This window comes from Empidonax traillii, unplaced genomic scaffold (genome assembly GCF_003031625.1).
Source record: "Empidonax traillii isolate 1590-97213 ecotype Southwest subspecies unplaced genomic scaffold, ASM303162v1 scaffold309:size1915965, whole genome shotgun sequence".
Taxonomy (NCBI): domain Eukaryota; kingdom Metazoa; phylum Chordata; class Aves; order Passeriformes; family Tyrannidae; genus Empidonax; species Empidonax traillii.
The window spans coordinates 1,712,794-1,730,736 of record NW_020955502.1 but is presented as its reverse complement, the minus strand read 5'-3'; the positions used below and the strand labels follow the sequence as shown (position 1 = coordinate 1,730,736).

Genomic DNA, 17,943 nt, shown 5'->3' with positions numbered 1-17,943 from the left:
CCTTCAGCAGCTGACAAAGTGTGACACAGCAACAGAGGCAGGGAGTGACCTTTGTCCATTGATGACATTGTGCTGATAACTTCCCCACAGGGATGTGTTACTGGCCTGGGATCAGGAGTCCTGATGTGGGAGTTGCCGTTCTGATGAAGGTCCCAGCCCATTTCATCCCTTCTTGTATCCCCAGGACCCGCAGCTCTGGGAGCAGAGACTGGGAGACCACATTCTCTTGGGTCTCAGGGATCCTCCTGTCATACTTTGATGCTCCAGTTCCTTTCCTTTGATTTATCCTTCTGCCCCATTAAGGAGCTGATTTCCGAAACAATTCTGAGTAGTGCCTGCTCTGTAGGAGCTCCTAATCTCCTGTTTTCCCTCTGTGAATTCCCCTGGCATGCAGCCCCAGGGCAGAGGTGCTGGAATCCAGGCCCTTCATCTTTAATCTTCACCTTCTGAGGTAATCTGCAAAATCCTGCTCCTCAGGGCATTCCCATCCAGGTAAACTGGTGTCCCTGCTCACTCCTAATCCTTGCTGTGTGCAGCTATTGTAGTTAAACCTTCTTCCATTCAAAGGTGAGCCTTTGTGTAGTCCCTGAGTTAAATTCCATAATAAATTTAGCCTGCAGAAAATAATGAATGAGTAATAAATGAATAATTAATTATATCCTATTGGGGGATTCGGTGGATGTGATTTGTGTCCCTGGTTACGTCTCAGAGCATCTTTGCTGGCTGAATACAACCATTAACTGCTGCATCTCAACCCACCATGGCGCTGTTAATAAGGAGTTTAATTGGCAGTTAAAGGTTGTGCTTTTGCAATCCAGTTTCCAGTGTGCTTGGGAACATCTTGGGAACATCATCCAATGAAGCCTGGCCCCTTTCCCATTGATTTCTCAATTGTGAGATGCCTTTGGAAGGAGGTTTCCATCTCTCCCATCCCTCTTTCCCACCCCCCTGTCTTCACACTCATAAATTACTGTGGTTAATTCCTGGTGTTTGGCTTCTCCCTGCGAACTGGAAAGCGACGCTGCGGGAATCCCGTGGCGCTGCTCTGGAGCCGGTAGCTCGGGAGTGCTGGGGGATGTTTGGGGTGTCCTGGAAGGCAACCCTAGCCCTGCTTCCCACTAATCCCATTAGCTGGGCCTGGCCGCTGTGACAGGGACCAGCCGCTGGCCCTGTGAGCCACGCACACAATGAATGGGCCACTTCAAAGAGGATAAATGGAATTTGCATTTCCAAGCTCTCACAGCCAAAATCTTCAGGAGGGGATGAAAGTGGCTTTTGTTAAACTTAATGGCAGAGTTGATTAAAAAAGCTCTGATTTTTCCCTATTAAGGCATAGGGTGATTCCACTGTTCGGCTTTTGGCATCTGGGGGAGGATGAATTCTGCAAAAAAAAGAAAAAAAAGCACACAAAGAAAGTAACCTGTTGCCTCCCAAGCTGTCATCGTACTTAGGGATATTCCAGTATCCTTTATCCGATTTTGAGAGCCATATAGGAGCTGTCTGGGGTGGTCATGAATAACAAAGAAATTATCAGCAAGTTTTCCTTCGTTCGGCATCTCCTTTTGCCGGGCCCTCAGCAGAGCCCAGAAAATGGATCCCAAATATCTCAGTGCAGAATACCTCTAACTGGATTCTCAAAGCAAGGAAGTAAAAGGGCTGATTCATGCTCCTCAAAACAACCCTAAAACTCTCCACTGAGTGCCAGCACAGAGCTGTGGATTATCTGTTCAAAATGACCGGGTCTTCAGAGGTTTAGTAATTTCCTTTCTTTGCTTTGTTTGAAGAATATTGGCATATAATTTCACATCTGGATTTATGTATTAAAGGTCTCCTATATTGCCTAAAACAAAGCACCTAATGAAAGAAATGTGCCCATTTAACTCCTGTCTTATCCTTGGTTCTGTTTCATGACTAAATGTAACCACACATGGAAGGTTGAGGGAACATTTCCTATTTCAAAGGCATCATCAGTGCTGGGAGAGGTTGCATTTTCTGTACACACTTTAAATTCTGTCTCTGCCAGCATCACTCTTCCTGCTGTGTTTATCAATATCAAGTACAAGTTTGGTTCAAAAATAGAAAACAATGTGTTAGCTGCTTTAAACAAACATAAATATTTTTTTTCCCCAGGCAGTTTTGGCTGCTTCTCTTATCAAGGCTGGGTGTATTCTTGAGTAGAACAGGAATACACAAAAAGCATTAATTTCATACACCATGAATGTATATTTTAGCCGAGCTGAAATGCCATTAATACTTTTTAGCAGGCTGATGAAGATTTTTTAAAATTACGGATATTCAAGATCTTGTTGAATAGAAGGAAACGATCCTTATTATTTTCAGCATTTCACAAAAACTTTTCAATATCTCACAAATGAGCCCAAAGTTAATAGAATGAAATAATCTTCACTTTGGGCTGGTTGGTGAGACACTAAGAAGTACCTGCAGCAGTGTGGGAATGTTTGAATGTTAAACTCTCCAGAGCACAAAGCCCAAGCCAAGCAGTACCTAAAGACCAAATAATCCCTTATCCGAGATCCTTCCTGGAAGGGACAGCGGGTCCAGAACGAATCGTGAGCACAAATCCCGGGAGCCCCTCGCCTCGGCCTCTCCCCATACAAGAGCCAGCTCCCCGGGGGGACATTTTGTTGTGGGGTTGCCTATGAAATGTTTCAGCCCTTTGTGTTCCTGACTGATTTCAGGGATGAGTATGAAGAGGACGGGTTCTGCCAGCCCTACCGGGGCATCGCCTGCGCGCGCTTCATCGGCAACCGAACCATCTACATGGAGTCCTTGCACATGCAGGGGGAGATAGAGAACCAGATTACAGGTGGGTAAACAGCACTCTGGCTTCTTCCCCACAAAGCTGGCTCTTCCCAAAAAGCTGCTGGAGTTTTATAAACAGCAATACCATTTTTATTTGCTCCTTATTCCCCCTTGCCATGAGCTTCGCCCTGGTCTCTGCCTTGTGTGGTGTCCGTGGAGGGAGTCACCTTGAGAGTGACAGTCTGAACAACCTTCATGTCTCTGCTCTTCCAGATCCCCAAAAACCCCTAAAAACTGGTTTTTCAAGGAGAAGGGGCTGTGTATTTACAGCTTCTGGAAGGCTCATAGCCAGGCTACCTTTTACTGCTGTTACCCAAACAGATTTTGAAAGCATAGGGAGATCAGACTTAGTTGATTTTATGTGATGGAGATAATTTAGGTGCTGGAAAAGGCTGCATAAATAATCCAGCAGGGAGTATTCCTCCTTTGGATTTAGTAAAGAACTAGTTTTCATTGGTTTTGTGGGATATGCTGATGGGGAATTCAAAGAGAGGCCTCATAGATATCATGATACATCTATTCTTTCTAATATAAATTACCCCTGGCCAGATCACAGCCATGGTAATCATCTTCTCTATATTTAGATTTTTCTCTTGCTATCAGATTATCCCAAATTTCTCTTCTCCCCAGAGTGTTCTTCCTTTGTCCCCAAACACTGTCAGCATCACAAAAAAGGCTTCTGCATTGCCCCCAAGAAAGGCCAGTGGTTTTTGTACAGCCAACAGTTCATAATCTTAGAGCATTTAATCTGAAAATCATTTGGGATTGTATGAAAGTTGTCATCTTCCAAAAAGGAACTGGTACTGTCATCCTGCAGCCTGCAGGCATTTGGGTTTTACCTCTTGGACAAGAGGCAAATTTGCAAAAATTTGCAAACTAATAGAAGTTTTAAGTGCAATCCCTGTGTGTGTTTTCCAGCTGCCTTCACCATGATTGGCACTTCCAGCCATTTGTCAGACAAGTGCTCCCAGTTTGCCATTCCCTCGCTGTGCCACTACGCCTTCCCCTACTGCGACGAGACCTCGTCGGCCCCAAAGCCCCGGGATCTGTGCCGGGACGAGTGTGAGATCCTGGAAAATGTCCTGTGCCAGACAGAGTATATTTTTGCCAGATCCAACCCCATGATTCTGATGAGGTTAAAGCTGCCCAACTGTGAAGATCTCCCCCAGCCAGACAGCCCCGAAGCTGTCAATTGTATCCGGATTGGCATTCCAATGGCAGATCCCATCAATAAAAGTAAGTGAAAAATGTCTGGCTTTCCATGGAAATATAACCTAAAGAACTAGCAGTATAAAAATAAATATATAATACTATTATATATTTTATAACATCTTTATATTTTATGTTGTATAATTATTATATATAGTTATATATTTTATAATATAATATATAACATATAATATAGAAATATAAATATATAAGTAAAATACTGCTGGGCAAAGATTAGCTGTGAGGGTTTGTGCATCCAAGCTGGAGCTGGTGCATCCAAGTTGGAGCTGGGCTTTGCCATCTCCCAGGTGCTGTCCTCTCGTAATTCCCAACTCCAGCGCTTCTCCCCCAGCTAGTCCAGGGTGTAGGAATTCAGAAAGACTTCTTCAGGTCATTTCTAATTAATGTGAAATTTTTCTAATTAATAAATATGAAGTAGGAAACTCTGAAGTGTAAGCATTTGAATGCTGAGGAGCATGGGTGGCTTCATCCTCCCTGCCCCTCCCACTGCAGCCCTTGCTAGTCAAGAGGAATGTTTGTAGGGGCTGGATCCATGGCTGTCCCTGCCTAAGCCAGCCTGATTTTAGGCCCTGGCTGAGCTCACTCTCTGATCAGGCTGGGCTGCAGCCTGTTCACAACCCTTACATATCTGAGCAGTCAAATATAAAACACGGCTCCCGCAAATTCTCCACCTTCCTATGAAAATAATGGCTGCAATTCAGGTTCCCACTGTAGTTTTTATTTCTTTTGTGTATCTTATATTAAAAACGCTCGGCATAAGCTGTTTTCATTACAGAAGCATAAGCTTTAAATCCTCCCAGGAATGTGAATGCAGAGCAGGCCCTGTGTTGGAGCTGCAGCAAATTGGGAGCCCGTGTTCCCAAACTGGCTTTTCCCAGCCCTGGGCCAGCAGCAGTTTGCTGGGGGATGTTGGCAGCTCATCCCCCTGTGTGCTGCATCCATCTGCCTTTCCACCACTGTGTTGGGTTTCTGTGACCAGGTTTTGGTTGCATGGGGGCTACAGGGGTGGCTTCTGTGAGAAGCTGCTGGAAGATTCCCCCATGTCCTGCAGAGCCAATGCCAGCGGCTCCAGGACGGACCCGCCGCTGGCCAAGGCTGAGCCCAGCAGGAATGACAGCAACGCCTCTGGGATAACATGGCTAAGAAGGGAAAAAAAGTTGTTGGGCAAATTGCAGCCAGAGAGGAGCAGAGTGAGAACATGGGATCAACAGTGCAGACACCCGGGGGCCAATGGGAGGGCCCTGCTGGAACAGGGTCCTGGCAGGGACCTGTGACCCGCAGGGAAAGGAGCCCACGCTGGAGCAGGTTTTCCTGGTAGGACCTGTGGCTGGAGCAGCCTGTGCCTGAAGGACTGACCCTGTGGACAAGTGACCCACATTGCAGCAGTCTGGGGAGAACTGTTGCCCATGGGATAGACTCACACTGGAGGAGTTGGGGAAGGACTGTCTCCCTCCCTCGTGGGAGGGACCCCATAGGGAGCAGGGGAAGGACTCCAACTCCTCTCCCTGAGCAGCAGCAGAAACAACAAGTGACCATGATCCTCATCCCCATCTCCCTGCACCGCTGCAGGGAAGGAGGTAGAACTTGGAAGGATGGAAGAGTGGGGGAAGGTGTTTTTAAGGTTTATTTTACTTCCCATTATGCTGCTCTGATCCTTTTAGTAATAAATTTAATTAACATCCCCACTTTGAGTCTGTTCTGCCCACGATAGTGATCGTCGAGTAACCTCTCCCGGTCCTTAAATCATAAATCCTTTTTTGTATCTTCTCTCCTCTGTCCAGCTGCAGAGGGGAGTGAGAGAGTGGCTTTAGTGAGTCAACCCACCACAACCACCAACCGTTGCTTTGGCTTATTTTCCTTTCCAGACCACAAGTGCTACAACAGCACGGGGGTGGATTACCGGGGCACGGTGAGTGTGACGCGCTCGGGGCGGCAGTGCCAGCCCTGGAACTCGCAGTACCCCCACACCCACACCTTCACCGCCGTCAGGTACCCCGAGCTCAACGGGGGGCACTCCTACTGCCGCAATCCCGGCAACCAGAAGGACGCCCCGTGGTGCTTCACCTTGGACGAGAACTTTAAGTCCGAGCTCTGTGACGTCCCGGCATGTGGTGAGTGCTGACCAGATTTATGGTTCATTCTGGGACAGAAAGGGGAATGTTTTCCATAGAATTTTCATGGAATATTCTAAGTTGGAAGGGACCCACAAGGATCAAGTCCAGTTCCTGTGTGAGTAGCCCATATGGGGATCTAACCCATGATCCGGTGTTATGGGCACCGTGCTCTAATCAACTGAGCCCATCTCAGGGTCACGTCCTGCCAAATGGGAGGTCAGGGAGATGTGCACAAAGTGTCTTTCTGGAGCCCATGAGAAAAGAGGTGTAGGAAGGTGTAGGAAAGGCTGACTGCAGTGTTTGTAGTTGAAGGCACAACATCCCTGCTCCGAGGAGACCTCTGCGCACTTACTGCCCCTGCAGCTGATCAAGTGGTGCCATGAGAATAATTTCCCAGGGAATAGCTGCACATTGGCAGCCCAAGTATCCCCGACTTTCCAGGTTGCTGTTGCAATCAGTGCAACTCCTTAGTCCAAATTAAGTCATAGAATCAAAGAATCCTTTAGGTTGGAAAAACTCTGTAAAGACATGGAGTCCAACCATTCCCAGCACTGCCAAGGCCACCACGGACCAATGTCCCCACGTGCCACATCCGCATGGCTTTTAAATCTCTCCAGAGATGGGGACTCCAACACTGCCCTGGGCAGCTGTACTAGGGCTGGGAAACCCTTTCCATGAAAAAATAATATCCCCAATACCAAATCTGACCCTCCCCTGGCACAGCTTGAGGCCATTTCATCTCATCCCGTCCCTTGTTCCCTGGGAGCAGAGCCCGACCCCCACATGGCTGCACCCTCCTGTCAGGGAGTTGCAGAGAGCGAGAAGGTCCCCCCTGAGACTCCTTTTGTCCAGGCTGAGCCCCCCCAGCTCCCTCAGCCACTCCTGGTGCTCCAGAGCCTTCCCCTTCCCTTCTCTGGACACTCTCCAGCCCCTCAACGTCTTCTTGTGCTGAGGGGCCCAAAAATGAGGAGAGGGTTCAAGATGCACATGATCCAGCCCAGACTGTCTGCCTCTCCCCTGATCTCCTCTTTCAGTAAGAACATAATTTAGATCCCATTTTGGCATTGATTCCCGTCTTTTCATTAATTGGAAAAGACTTTGGAGCAGACTCAGAACATGTCTCACTGCAGGAATGTTCATAACCATAACCAGAAAACATTTAATTTGGTTCTGGCTGTAGAGCAGTAACATCAAAGCTATCTCCTTTCCAAGGGGAAAGAGAATATTACTGTGACAACTTGTAGGCATCATAAAATTTTGTGTGAAACTTTGTACCCCAAGTTTCCATAACATTTCTGGCTGCATTTCTGGCGTGTCCATGGAAATGTGTATTTTTTTCTTGGCATGTTATCAATATTGTTATTTTTACATGCAGATAAAACAATTAGGAACCCTTTGTTTAGGTTTTCCATCCACTTCCCCCAGGTCTCTGAAAAGCAGAATCAAATGAGATCTGAATCTCCAATTTTTGTTCATTTTGCAAAATCAAAATGCAGCCAGGGCAGTTTGTAAACACAAACTTGAAATACAGCTTAGAGGACCTGGCAAGATCACCTCTGTTTTTCAAACAAGGTCTGAGCTGCTCTGGCAGTGCTGGTTTAACAGTTGGACTTGCTGATCTTTGAGGGCTCCTCCAACCTCAACAATTCTGTGATTCTGCTTTTTGGTTTTAATTACCAAAACCTCTCACCACTGCCTTCACTGGTCCTTGTTGTGCAGCTGTTATGTGGCTTTATGTAAGACAAACAGAGCTGTATCAGGTGAGTAGTAATTTAATTGTGAAATGCTAATCTACATATTAAAACCAGAGTCCCGGGTGGGACTTGCATTCTGCTGGGTTTGCACTGGCTGAAAGAGCCATTTCAGGCACATTTTAATCAGCATTGTGCATTCTGCCTCACCAGGACATGCCTAGATGGGAAATGGATTTAATTAGGGTGGCTCCCAAGAAACCTATTAACCTAATGAGGCTTCACGGCAGGGGCTGCTACTTAATAAGAATAATAATTCCCTTTGACTGGAGTAGCCCAGGTGATGAACTGGTGCCCAGGTCTCTGCCTGCCTCGTGCTGCTGCTTTCTTTTCATTTCTTCAACTGTATCCCACAAGCTGCCATAGATTTGTTTCATATAAGTTTGTCACCCTGATTATAGGGAGATGTGAAACACAGAGTAATTCGAGCATGAGGCTTAGCAAAGACAGACCCAAGAAGGTTTTGAAGGAGAGGGGAAGGGCAGTGATTGTGTGTCTGTGCTGAAGAGCTGCCAAAAAAACCCACAGTGGATCCGTGCTGGACTTCCACTGGAGATGGACTGAGAGCACACTGGGCACAGGGAGAAGGTCATGGGGACGGGCCTTTAGTCCTTCCTGTTTCCCAAATGCTGTGGAAGTACTTGGGCTACCTCTTCTCTCAATTAAAAACCAGATGGCACAACTTAATCTAAAAAGAATGGTCCGAGAGGAGTGTGGGAGGACCGGGACAGTGGGAGCCTGTGAGAGGAGAGCGGGAAGAGGGGTTATGCAAAGTGACATCCAGAACCATTTGAACTTTGCCTCTGTCACAATTTGAGTCAAGCCCAAGCTTCAGATCAAGTTCATGTTTAATTAAGTGCATAAAAGATATCTGTGTGGGCTGCTGAGCACTTGGACAAATCCAGCCTGGAAAACACAGACAAACAAGCTGGAATGACCCCGTAGAATAATAAAACATTCCCCATCGTGTCAGAATCTGCTCAGCCTGATGCTGCCACAGGCATTCCCCATCTCCCTCCTAAACAACCAGGCTACAGCCACCGGTCCTGCAGCTCAGGGGGATCCTCCAAGTTCCCTGGTGTGTTAATCCGTGTGTAATGATACCCTAAGCCTTAGGAATGCTCCCGGGAAGCAGCAGAGCAGGGTAGGCGTCAGCAGAGCGGGCGCTGGAAGGTCTGTCCTTGTCAGCACCAGCGGGTGCTGTGTGAGCTCCTTCCCAAAGCCTCTCCCCTCCTTCCCTCTGAGCAGCATTCCCTGGGGAGCCAGAGCCAGTAGTGCCTGATGTCTTGGGCAATGGCAGAAGGGGGTTTATGTTTCTAAAATTAATCACTGGGAAGAGATCTGAGTGCAGGGGGAGCAAATACCATGTGGAGCATTCACACTATGTCAGATCAACCGGCTTCCCAACCTCTTCCAGATCCTTCTCTTTTATTCCCGCTCTTGCTTTCCTTTCAACTCACATTGCTGTGTTCTTTGTGCCAGTGTTTGCCACCCTGCTCAGCTGACACTCAGTATAGAGTTGGTAGAAGGGTGGGTTTTCCTATTAGCCCATTAATCCTATTAAGACCGAGTCCTTGGGAAGATTTATTTTAGGATTACACTAAAGCTTTTGTCCGTGTTTGGACTTTTTGAACCTCTTTCCTGACTTCCTGGGGTAAACCCCAGGACTGTTCTCTCTATTTCTTGCCATTTCTGGGCATTTCCTCCCACTTCCCATGTGTTCTCCCTTTCTTCTGCTCTGGTGTCCCTAATTGTCCTGTTCCTGCACCTAAAACTAACTAGGGAATCAGTCTTCAGCTGCACATGCTGTTTGTTCTGATGCCCTGGGCAGCCAGAGAAATGCTGGGAGATGTCAAGAACAGGAGGCTGGAAATACAGAGGGGGATAAAACTATCCTTTTTAATGGCTCCCCACATTTTTATTGGATTAAGGAAACTATAGCACCAAAGCCAAATACACATATTAAAATTAGGAGTCTGTAATCCCACCAGAGCTTTTTTTAGAATTATAGAATGGCCTGAGTTGGAAGGGACCTTAGAGATTGTCTAGTTCCAACCCCCTGCCATGGGTAGGGGCACCTTCCACAAGCTTCTTCCATGAACTATTTTAGGAATTAACTTTTCTGTGGATCTGTGTTAGACCAGGACTCCATTTTACCCCAGGCAATGGCCACCTCACTTCATTCAGCTGCTTCCTGACCATCAGCAGGTTTGACCAGACAGGCTGCTGGGAAATTGTTCCTGGTTGTTTTGGGTCCTTACAGCAACATTACTCCACCAGATTATTTTTTCTCCTAATATTAAGGAAATAAAACAGCACTCGAGGTGAATTGCAGTAAAATAAACTGTATGTTTTATTCTTTTCAACACTTGAGCCAGGGATATATTTGACTCTGTGGGGTGTTTCAGTCGTTTTGTTTGTTTTTTTTTTTTTTTTCTGAAACAGATTATAAGGATTCCAAGGAAAAGAATAAAATGGAGATCCTGTACATCCTGGTGCCAAGTGTCACCATCCCCCTGGCCATAGCCTTGCTCTTCTTCTTCATCTGCATCTGTCGCAACAACCAGAAGTCGTCGTCCCCCCCGGTGCAGAGGCAGCCGAAACACGTCCGAGGGCAGAACGTGGAGATGTCCATGCTCAACGCCTACAAACCAAAGGTGAGCCCACATTCCTGCTGGCTGGACGGGCAGGGAGGGAAATGCTTCCAACAACTCGGGGCTGAAATACTGAGCTGGTTTCCAACTTGTGATTTCTGTGATCTTTGTAAGGGCTTTTCTCAGCAGCAGCGTAGGTGGGCCATGGAGGCAATTCCTATGATATTCCTGTGACAGGAATAGAATTCCTAATAGAAATCCTGCATTAAATTCCTATAATAAATTCTTATATTTATCTAATTTATTTTAATTTCTAGAATTCATATAATTTATATAATTTCTATTCCTATATTATTTATAGTCCTGTAATTTATATAATTCCTATATTTATTCAATTATTAATTATAACCAATTTATTATTACTTATTATTTCATTTTATTTATTGTTCTTAATTATTATATATTTAATTAATCTGCATAATTTATATAACTCCTATTTTAAATTCCTATAATTCCTATATTAAATTCCTGTCATTTGTCCTTGTCTGGACAAATAGGAGCTGGAGAGTTTTTTGTGATAAAACAAGTGACCCTTTCCTGAAGCATCTCTAAAATGCCTCATTTAAGTTGGAAAGCAATGCTAATCAAGATGTGGTTCATCATTTCCTCAAGATAGTATTTTCACGGGTCTGCTGCATCCATGCAGCACTCAGCTGAAATCCCCTTGGAAAGATTTGTTCCTTGTTTTTTCAGGCTTCCATTCTCTCAGTTAAAAATAAATGACCAAACCAGCTGAAAGCTCTGCCTGCAGCTCTGGCCAACGTGGCTCTCACTGCTGGTGTTTGGCTTCCCTTCAGTCCCAGGTTCAGCAAGAATTTCTTCAGATCATTTCAGGTTTAAGTGTGATTAACCTCGTGCTCCTTGTTTAGTGGCAGGAGGAACAAACCCGTGTCACCCGCTCAGGGCTGTGACTGCCTCCTGCCATCTACAGGCAGAATAATGCCCTGGCAGTGGATTCCCCTCGTGTTTCTCACCGTGCCAAGTCTCTTGGACTGGCTGATCCGTGTGGGTCCTTCCAGCTCTTCAAGAACTTGATGAACTTTGTTCTTTCTGAGTGAAAAATCTATATTTACAATTAATTAGAATAGTAACTCTGCAGACTGTGGTGTCTGAAACAGTCAGGCATTACTTTGATTTTATTGAGTTTCAGCAAGGTGAACTCTGACCTTTAAGTCTTGCTGGAGCTGTTTTTTCTTTAGTAGTTCTAATAATTCAGCATCAGGAAAGGTTACACTTAGAATCATAGAATTACAGAATGCTTTGGGTTGGAAGGGACTTCAAAAGCTCATGTCATTCCAACAGGGATACCTTCCACTAGACCAGATTGCTCCAAGCCCTGTCCAGGTTTGGTGTTATGTTATATTTTAGCTCCTCAGTCCCCCACACATATCAGCCCAGTGAATTTATCCTCATTTTCCTTTAAAGTTCTTAATCTCAACTGTCATGTACAGCTTGGAGTAGTTTTATATCAAAATGTTGGTAATAATACAAAAAACCCCCATTCCATAAGTGCCAAAACTACATCTTGCATCCAACCTCCATGGAATATCTTATTAAATTTGGATTTGCTTCTTGCTCCCTTTTCTAGTAGATATGTTGGGGACAATCCTGGTTAAACTGAAGATAATGGGAATATCAGCATGATTTTAATGGGGTCATAATTCCCACCCATCCTGCTGACAAACACAAGATGGGAAAACAACTTGCCTGGAAATGTTTGCAAATACAGACCATTTGCTTTTCCTTTTTATTTTCAAGTCATGTGCTGCAAAAATTTTCCATCTTATTTATGCTAATTTTGGATTTTCCCACCGAGAAACCCAGCTCTCCCTGTCTCCAGTGTTTTGATTGCCTTTCAAACAACATTTTAAAATAAAGGAAGTAGAATCTTATTTTAAAATAATATAGCCAGTATTAATGTCAACTTTGGGGCAAAAGACACTTATGCTTCGAGCTCCAAGGGAGGGAGATGTTTCCTTGGATAAATAGAGATGTTAGCATTTCCTCCAGTTTGAAGGGATTTTAATTGCCTTCAAAAAATATAATAAATTAGGGTTGTCTTGTCATCCAGCTAATGAAGAGGTGGAGGGGCTGGGCTTCCCTCTCCCTGTTCCCCCTTTCCTTTGGCCTCCTGCCTCTTGTGTATTTTACACTTCCCTACGTCTTGGACACCCATGGATGACAAATACTTGTCAAACAAAAACTGAGCAGATTTATAATCACTCCACTTGAAATGAGCCCTTCCTGCCAAAACTTTATGACTTCATTTTCTTCCCTAGTTTTCCAGTCTGTTGGTTCAAACAGACGAACCCAGGCTCAGGTCAGACAGAGGTCATTTCACTTTCATTACTAAAATATAATTTACAATATACCAGACCTAAACAAGTTTTAGCCTAAAGGATTTGTGTAATATAAACCATCTGTTCCTCAACAATATAGCTAATTTCCTGCCATCAACATACAGTCTACTGGCTGACTGCTTAAATGGCTTTATTATTATTATTATCATTATCATTAATATTATTAATGCAGTATTTGTCTAAAAGTCATAAGTGATCACTGTAATTAGAATTCATTTCTGCTAAAATGTCATTTTTCTGCGATTATTTTAAATGCCAGTTCTCTCCCATATTGCCACTGTAAAGCTGCTGTTATATGATTTCAGGAATGCAAGTGCCAATGTTTACACTGATTTACGAACCCCAATTTAGATCCTAAACTCATTAGCCTTAAATTACTACCTGTGGCTTTACTGAGGACTCTGAAGAATGGGTTTGGGTTTGGCTGTTACAAGTGGCAGTTTCTGTCTGAGAATAACCCAGCTTCCTTATGGCCTGGGAGTGAATATCTGCAAACAGAATAACAAGTGTTTAACAGTTTGCCTTTCCTTTTTGACCACTATCCCTGTTTTGCAGATGACTCTGTCTCCCATTTTTCAGGGTGGAGCATTCAGTCAGGTGTGAACAGAAGGAGTCTGTGCTGTACCTGGAAGGGTTAATAGGAAAGCCAAGGGAGAATTGGCTACAAGGACATAGTATAAAAAAAGATCAGATTTTTTTCTGCTAAAACTTTAGGCCCTGGCCCAGAAAACACTCGAGCATGGACCTCTTAAAGTATGGGAATTGCCTCAATTCCTGAAATTAGTCACATTCAATTTGAAGTACAGGAATGCCCAAGGCCAAGTATATAAATGCCTGTGCTGAAATGCTGATGGTTCCTGCATATATTTACATCTGATACTTCCTTCTTGTACCTGATCCTGTGGAGGGGGTAAGAAGGAATTCTCAATTACTTTTTGGAGCACAGTGCACCGAGGTGAGGTGGTGCTTTCCTGATGTTGGGATCCTGGTGTCCCTCAGGCTGTGCCTGGCCCGGGGCTGATGCTGCTGGCCTGGCATCTCACGAGGCCGAGCAGGAACGTTGCCGAAAGGGTTTGTGGCCCACGGAGCTCCTGTGTTTGCTTGGCTTCCAGGCATCTGCACAAAGAGATACTTTACTGAAAAATGTGTTTCCAGCCCTGTTTTCCTGATGTGTTCTTGCTGTGGTTTCTTTGCCAGAGCAAAGCCAAGGAGCTGCCTCTCTCAGCCGTTCGCTTCATGGAAGAACTGGGTGAATGTGCCTTTGGGAAGATCTACAAGGGACACCTCTACCTCCCCGGCATGGACCACGCTCAGCTCGTGGCCATCAAGACCCTCAAGGACTTTAACAACCCCCAGCAGTGGGCAGAGTTCCAGCAGGAGGCCTCCCTGATGGCCGAGCTGCACCACCCCAACATCGTGTGCCTGCTGGGCGTGGTGACGCAGGAGCAGCCCGTGTGCCTGCTCTTCGAGTACATGAACCAGGGCGACCTGCACGAGTTCCTCATCATGCGCTCGCCCCACTCCGACGTCGGATGCAGCAGCGACGAGGACGGGACCGTGAAATCCAGCCTGGACCACGGAGACTTCCTGCACATCGCGGTGCAGATCGCGGCGGGCATGGAGTACCTGGCCAGCCACTTCTTCGTGCACAAGGACCTCGCCGCCCGCAACATTCTCATTGGAGAGCAGCTCCACGTGAAGATTTCCGACCTGGGGCTCTCCAGGGAAATCTACTCGGCGGATTATTACAGAGTGCAGAACAAGTCCCTCCTGCCCATCCGCTGGATGCCTCCAGAGGCCATCATGTACGGCAAGTTCTCCTCCGACTCGGATATTTGGTCCTTCGGAGTGGTTTTGTGGGAAATATTCAGCTTTGGGCTTCAGCCTTACTACGGGTTTAGTAACCAGGAGGTCATAGAGATGATCAGGAAGAGGCAGCTGCTGCCGTGCTCCGAGGACTGTCCCCCCAGGATGTACAGCCTGATGACGGAGTGCTGGCACGACCTGCCATCCCGGCGGCCGCGCTTCAAGGAGATCCACGCCCGGCTGCGCTCCTGGGAGGGGCTCTCCAGCCACACGAGCTCCACCACCCCCTCCGGTGGGAACGCCACCACCCAAACGACTTCCCTGAGCGCCAGCCCCGTCAGCAACCTCAGCAACCCCAGGTACCCCAACTACATGTTCCCAGCCCAGGGGATACCCCAAGGCCAAATCGCCGGGTTCATCGGCCCCCCGTTACCTCAGAACCAGCGGTACATCCCCATCAACGGATACCCCATCCCACCGGGATATGCTGCTTTCCCAGCCGCCCACTACCCCCCACAGGGCCCTCCCAGGGTGATCCAGCACTGTCCTCCTCCCAAGAGCCGCTCTCCCAGCAGCGCCAGCGGATCCACCAGCACAGGGCACGTCACCAGTTTGCCGTCGTCGGGATCCAACCAGGAAGCAAATATCCCTTTGCTATCCCACATGGCAATTCCCAATCATCCCGGGGGGATCGGGATTACAGTCTTTGGAAATAAAACTCAAAAACCGTACAAAATTGACTCCAAGCAGTCTTCCCTGTTGGGAGACTCCAGCATCCATGGACCCAACGAATCCATGATTTCGGCGGAGTTGTAAATAAGTGGGGCCCTTGTAAATAGAACTATTTACAGCACAAACTAGAAAGTCGTAGAAAAGATTTATATGCAAATATTTTATTAAAGATTCCTCTGGTTGTTGAACAGACATTGCAGGAAGTATCTTCTGTGAAGTTTCACTGCTTGACAGGATGGGCAGAAACAACCAGGGACAGATCCTTGTGGTGGGAATACTCACCCTTGGCAGTGGATGCGTCATTTCTCCAAGTGCCACCGACAATTCAAAGAGGGGAAGGGGGAATTTTGTTGGTTGTTTGTTTGTTTTTTAAATAAAAACATTTTATCATATGCTTTTTCACAGCTTTTTAAACCTCCAGTGTGGTTTAAATCATAGAAACTTTTTTTATACTGAAAACATATTTTAATATTTGTCTCTTTTTTAAGGGATGCAAAGATCTGGAGATCCACTGGGTGTGCAATTTCAGTGCCAATGGGTGGTAAAATGTTTGTAAATGTTGCAGTCTAGGATTATGTTTCAAATATGTGATCTGAGAGCTGAATAAATCACTTCAGGTAGGATTTTGGTCCTTCATTAAGTTGGGAGTCTGAGCTCAGATTCAGACCAAAAACCGTCATTTCTCTGACAGCACAAATGCTCGAGTTATCAACTTGCAGCCTACAAAACTCATCTGCTGCTGGCTGCCAAAGACAGCTGAAGTTCTAAGGAATTGCCTTAAAGGAAATGAAATTAAAGGGTTTTAATTTCAGAACCTGAATCAACTTCTTCAAAAAATAACATTTCATAACCTAATCGTTCACACAGAAATTTTATCTCCTTTTGTTGCTATGCAACTGTGTAATGGAAAAGTTCCAAACCCCAATTTAATAGACGACAATCAGTTTTCCCTGGAATATTTATTGTGTCATTTCAGTGACTCTGATTCCAGTAACCCTGGAAAAAAAAGGGAGACTCACATTCCATCAGGCAGCAAATCCATCGATAGCAATTGCGTCTAATAATGTGAATTAGTGTTGACTTTCCACTTAGAAATACATCATTTGTGTAATTACTAAAAACCCATTCAGGTATAACCAGTCCAGATTCTTCATTTGAAACCACTTTAATGAGTTACACACGAGCTGTGTACGGTACAGTTTTCCACAGACTCTCTTTTTGTACTGAATGATATTTTTATTGTACACGAGAACAATCTTTTGCTCAGTTGACAATGTTGTATGATATGACTTTGTTTTTATCTTTTTGCACAAGAGTGTGAGGATGTTTTTGTACAGCAGAAGTGAAAATACATCTCTGCATTTTATATCTTGGTCTGTTTCTTTTTATTTTTAACCTGATGTAGATGTTCTTGAAATATATTCTGGTGATATTCAGCCACTACCTTATACAAATATCTTTCTTTGTTTTCACTGCATGCTTTTAATCACTGTATTACTTGATGATTGATTTATTAATTATGGGCATTTCAATTAGGCAAGCATGAAAATGTAATAACAAAGGCTATTTTATAATTAAGATATGTGCATTTTTGTATTTCACATGCCAGAGATGATATTAAACACTGATTATTTTATGCTGCTGTTTATTAAAACATTGTTTTACCATAAACATACCGCTATTTCCTCCATCTTGGGGTAAGGTACTTGAAATGTTTTGTGTTCATCAGGGAGTAAAATGTACTCACAGGTTAAGAACAGTCAGTAATTGTGTAGGAAGGACTTTGATGTCTTCTGAGGTACTTTATGATCCTGAGGTATCAGCTCCATATGGGTTGAATTTACATCTGGATCAGTAATGGAAATATGCTACATGTCAGCTAAAATTTGGCTTTGACTGAAGATTCAGACAAGGACAAAGGGGAAAGGGTTCAAACTGAAAGAAAGTAGGTGTAGATTGGATATTAAGAAAAAATTCTTGGCTGTGAGGGTGGTGAGGCCCAGCTTGCCCAGAGCAGCTGTGGCTGCCCCATCCCTGGAAATGTCCAAGGCCAGGTTGGACGGGGCTTGGAGCAACCTGGGATAGTGGAAGGTGTCCCTGCCCATGGCAGGGGTGGAATGAGATGAGCTTTGAGGTGCCTCCCAACCCAACCCACTCTGGGATTCCATGGCTGAAAAAGATGCTGAGTTATTCAGGATATCAAAGCACTGGCTCATCCCTGCCAAGGAGCAGCCTTCACGGAGCAACTGAAGGGAATGGAACCCACCTGGCTCCCATAGGATTTCCCAATGCTGTGCATTGCCATACTTGGCTTTAATGCCCCTGATGGGAAGGAATAAGCTCATCCTTCATGGAGCAGCAGAGGGATCATAAAATGGTCTCTCACACACTTGGTGGTTTTATGTTCAAACTCACAGCTCAGTTTGGGGTTTTCCTTTATTTCAAAGTAAGCTGGGTCCTTAAGGTTAAAATA

General features: G+C 45.3%; 1 protein-coding gene across 2 annotated transcripts in view; it reads left to right on the top strand.

Moving 5' to 3' along the window:
* Positions 1–16,836, top strand: part of ROR1 (receptor tyrosine kinase like orphan receptor 1) — a 144,169-nt gene extending 127,333 nt beyond the window's left edge. For both annotated transcript variants that reach the window (XM_027891065.1, XM_027891066.1), the window contains exons 5-9: positions 2,700–2,827; positions 3,742–4,059; positions 5,919–6,164; positions 10,364–10,575; positions 14,130–16,836. In XM_027891065.1, the coding sequence (XP_027746866.1) occupies positions 2,700–2,827; positions 3,742–4,059; positions 5,919–6,164; positions 10,364–10,575; positions 14,130–15,554 (2,329 nt within the window). In that variant the 3' untranslated portion in view covers positions 15,555–16,836. The remainder of the gene's footprint in view (positions 1–2,699; positions 2,828–3,741; positions 4,060–5,918; positions 6,165–10,363; positions 10,576–14,129) is intronic.
* The last annotated feature ends 1,107 nt before the right edge of the window (positions 16,837–17,943 follow it).